Consider the following 4527-nt stretch of genomic DNA (forward strand, 5'->3'; position numbering starts at 1 on the left):
TTCGTTCGATCTCCGGTCTGGAATGCCCTGACCGGGATCTCAATCATTCTGATCACAGACCTGGTTTGACGTTTCCAAATGTAAATAAGTATCCCAATGCAGGGGTGAGATCCAAAATCACCACGCTGTATACCCATAGGGTTGAACAAACTGTGCCGCATCTCGAGTTATTTTTAAAAATGTGGTGAGTATCCGCGTTTTCAAAAATTTATAAGAAAATCAGGAGTGCATATAAACAAGATCTGAAAGCGTATATATTCATTATAAATGATTGTCTTTCGAAGAAAAATACAAAAACTGGGGGTTAGATTTGACGGAAATGGTCTATTCAAACAGAATAGTGGAATCCGCTTGACATATGTTTATGTATGTGAAATTTCGAATGTCGACTTCCTCTAGAAATTAAAATTGTCCAAACTCGAGAATGTTCAGTTTTGATTTAAATTTTACCAAAACAACTAGGACAAATGTCCGATGCAGATGAATTTGAAACATTGTTGCAGTATGTAATTGGTAATAATAAAACATAGGTAAGCACAACTTACTTGCGCTATGCATATAGACAAGCAGTATTTCCTGTTATTACAATCAACTCTTCCTCAGCGATTATCATTAGTTTTTAGTTACTAGTACATTGCGATTGTATTATTGTTCGATTCAAACGTTCAAGATGCACCCGCCAGTCTTACAATTCAAACTATCAACTTAAATCCATAATCATGCGTGAATCCTTGAATGACCTACTACCTTCAGCAGTGCCTTACCAGCGTTTGTCAAGTTCAGTGCTAGATTGGCTATGACTGCAAAGTTTACACGAATCAACTTTTTTTTCCTGACAATTACGTTACCGGCAGTGTTATCAGTTCAAGTCAAATCAAACCAACATCGGTACGCATGTGGACAGCGTCCGATCAATGGAATTGGCGTTATAACGTCTGGACAGTCAACCTGGCCAGGGCAGTTCCCATGGCATGCTGGCCTTTATCGAACCAAAGGACTGGGAAGTGAATATATCTGCGGAGGATTCATTATTACTGATCGCTTTATTGTAACGGCAGCACATTGCACAACTGCCCCCAATGGCTACCAAATTGTTCCCAATGGCATTTCCGTACGGCTGGGAATGTACGAGCTGTTGAGCATGACAAAGAATACCCAGGAACATCGAGTGGAAAAGATCTATCGACATCATAACTACACTACCAGTTCTTACATGCATGATATCGCATTGTTACTACTGCGAACTGTTGTGGAGTTCAACGATTATATACAACCGATCTGTTTGTGGGAACAGGAAAAGTACGGTCCAGGAGAAGGTCTTGTCGGATTAGTGTCGGGATGGGGAATAACGGAGTATGACATGTTGGCTGATAAACTTAAAGCTGCCAGGTTGCCAATGGTCGGTGTTCTAGAGTGCCTTGAAAGCGATCGGGATCTTTTCTCGCAGGCTATCTTCGATGGAATGTTCTGCGCTGGACTAACAAACAGTAAGATATTTTTGTTGTGAAGCTCTTCTAGAATGTGACCAATATTTCAATAATTTATTTGAGCAACGTTTGAATCCATCTTCTATCCTCTATCTTCTATCTTCTATCTTCTATCTTCTATCTTCTATCTTCTATCTTCTATCTTCTATCTTCTGTCTTCTATCTTCTATCCTATCTTTATCTTTTATCTTCTATCTTCTATCTTCTATCTTCTATCTTCTATCTTCTATCTTCTATCTTCTATCTTCTATCTTCTATCTTCTATCTTCTATCTTCTATCTTCTATCTTCTATCTTCTATCTTCTATCTTCTATCTTCTATCTTCTATCTTCTATCTTCTATCTTCTATCTTCTATCTTCTATCTTCTATCTTCTATCTTCTATCTTCTATCTTCTATCTTCTATCTTCTATCTTCTATCTTCTATCTTCTATCTTCTATCTTCTATCTTCTATCTTCTATCTTCTATCTTCTATCTTCTATCTTCTATCTTCTATCTTCTATCTTCTATCTTCTATCTTCTATCTTCTATCTTCTATCTTCTATCTTCTATCTTCTATCTTCTATCTTCTATCTTCTATCTTCTATCTTCTATCTTCTATCTTCTATCTTCTATCTTCTATCTTCTATCTTCTATCTTCTATCTTCTATCTTCTATCTTCTATCTTCTATCTTCTATCTTCTATCTTCTATCTTCTATCTTCTATCTTCTATCTTCTATCTTCTATCTTCTATCTTCTATCTTCTATCTTCTATCTTCTATCTTCTATCTTCTATCTTCTATCTTCTATCTTCTATCTTCTATCTTCTATCTTCTATCTTCTATCTTCTATCTTCTATCTTCTATCTTCTATCTTCTATCTTCTATCTTCTATCTTCTATCTTCTATCTTCTATCTTCTATCTTCTATCTTCTATCTTCTATCTTCTATCTTCTATCTTCTATCTTCTATCTTCTATCTTCTATCTTCTATCTTCTATCTTCTATCTTCTATCTTCTATCTTCTATCTTCTATCTTCTATCTTCTATCTTCTATCTTCTATCTTCTATCTTCTATCTTCTATCTTCTATCTTCTATCTTCTATCTTCTATCTTCTATCTTCTATCTTCTATCTTCTATCTTCTTTCGAAGTTATAGAGGTTGGAAAAATTATAAGAGGTGTTCCGTATTACTTAGGAAGCATCTTGAAAAATTGATGGAGACATTTGATCAGAAATTCATTACAAAAGTATGGCACAATCATATCTGAAATTGTAATTCGTATCAATGCTTGTCATATTTTGCTATTTTGCTTATGAGCAATGATGTAAAGAATGTTAAAAATTTTAATTTTTACATGAAATAAGTAACATAACTTTCAAGATCTATCGTTTTCGTAGGCACAAACGTATGCAATGGAGACAGTGGCGGAGCATTTGCGATAAACATCAATGGAACTTGGGTTGCACGAGGAATTGTATCGTTCACGGGATTGAGAGATTCTTCCGTAACATTATGCAAGACAGAAAGCTTGGCCGGATTCGTCAACATCCCTCGCTACGTGAAATGGATCGAGAAAATGGTAAACAAGGACCGCTTCGTAGCTATCGAGCCCCTGGCACACCATAGCGAAAAAACTACTGATTCAGATGCTACGACATCCACCATGATTGTGTCTTCGAGCAGCATTAGTGAGAAAAGTATCGAAATCAATCATCGATCTTTTGTTGTACGCGATAGAAAATATCTAATTTTGCGTTTCATTTGTCTAGAATGTGCCCAATATCACAGTAGTTCGGAGACGGAATCCCGAGAATTGTCGTATTTGGCATACGTTTCAAGGAATTTCCCATTCACGCGTAAGATTGATTGTTTCGCCGTATTGATAAGCGAGCGGTTCCTCCTGGCAAGGGCTGACTGCTGTTCTCCTACAGCCTCACAAGCTGCCTATTCAGGTGAGTCTGAAATGTGATGAATGATTATTTGCTCCAGATGAACACCGGTTAGCACTAAGATAGACAGCAGCAAATAATAGATCGAATATATTATATTCGTTCCTCCCGTTCCTCCCCAATACTTAGGAAAAGAGCAATTTATTATTGTCGAAATGGAAGGTCGAGCGCTGCAGTACGAAATAGAGACCTTCCACCAGCATCCAGACTTTGCACGAAATCCAGCCGAAAACAACCTTGCACTAATTGAGCTGAACCGGAACGTATCGTATGGCCGCACTTTGCACATATGTTTAGCAATTTAGTACGAACCCTTTAGCTTACGAACTCGTTTCAGAATCTCCAGCAGCCAGTTTGTGTGCCTGTGGACCCGAGCAGAACTCGATTTAGGTAAAATATTTCTTTACTCGGCAATGAATGAATCGGGCAAACCACTAATGGATTCGGCGAAATGCTTCAATCAGTTATTGGCGCCATCGGTTATGATAGAACGAGGTTACTATCATTTGGTTGGGATTGTGGTTAACAGCACGTGCGCGACGATAAGATTTATTAAGCTGCAAAAGTTTATCCCGTGGATTGAGAGCATCGTATGGGGGAGGGGTTAATGGGTGCCGGGATTTTTGTGTGCTAGTTGCTGGTGAAACATAAATCTGAATTCAGGATCCAGAAGGATTTTCTCACTTGTTTTATTTTTTTGCATGCACAAATATCACAATGTATGTAGCCCTTACTCGAACGTTCAATGTATGAATATTGTAAAACATAATGAAGCTTATTAGTACTTATATATCAGGCAAAATGTCAACAGGGATAAGGGTCTCTAGGGTAATATGCACAACCGGACTGACTTTTTGGAGTTTCCATGAATATTTTGGCAAAATAAGGACATTTTCCGAGGATTTTTTCTTGTCAAACCGTATTTTGAGGAACATTACTATCAGACCCTAATAACAAAAATATTCACAATTGGGGATTTTTTTTTATTACCGTCCGGGTTTGGGCCGAAAGGTCTCAGATTTTCATGAAACCTTTTCCACAGGCAGGGCTCATGGATATATGAAGAAAAAAAAATTGAGAAAAATTCAGGGTCGCCTATTTCTCCGGAA

At 37.5% G+C, this 4527-nt stretch overlaps 1 protein-coding gene across 1 annotated transcript; it reads left to right on the top strand.

Moving 5' to 3' along the window:
• The first annotated feature begins 781 nt into the window (after nt 1-781).
• LOC5574738 (transmembrane protease serine 9) lies at nt 782-4090 on the top strand. The gene is made up of 5 exons (XM_021841217.1): nt 782-1487; nt 2867-3166; nt 3239-3421; nt 3548-3686; nt 3756-4090. Exons 1-5 carry the CDS (start codon nt 797-799, stop codon nt 4024-4026), a joined length of 1584 nt encoding a protein of 527 aa, XP_021696909.1. The 5' UTR covers nt 782-796; the 3' UTR covers nt 4027-4090.
• The last annotated feature ends 437 nt before the right edge of the window (nt 4091-4527 follow it).

This window comes from Aedes aegypti, chromosome 2, assembly GCF_002204515.2.
Source record: "Aedes aegypti strain LVP_AGWG chromosome 2, AaegL5.0 Primary Assembly, whole genome shotgun sequence".
Classification (NCBI taxonomy): domain Eukaryota; kingdom Metazoa; phylum Arthropoda; class Insecta; order Diptera; family Culicidae; genus Aedes; species Aedes aegypti.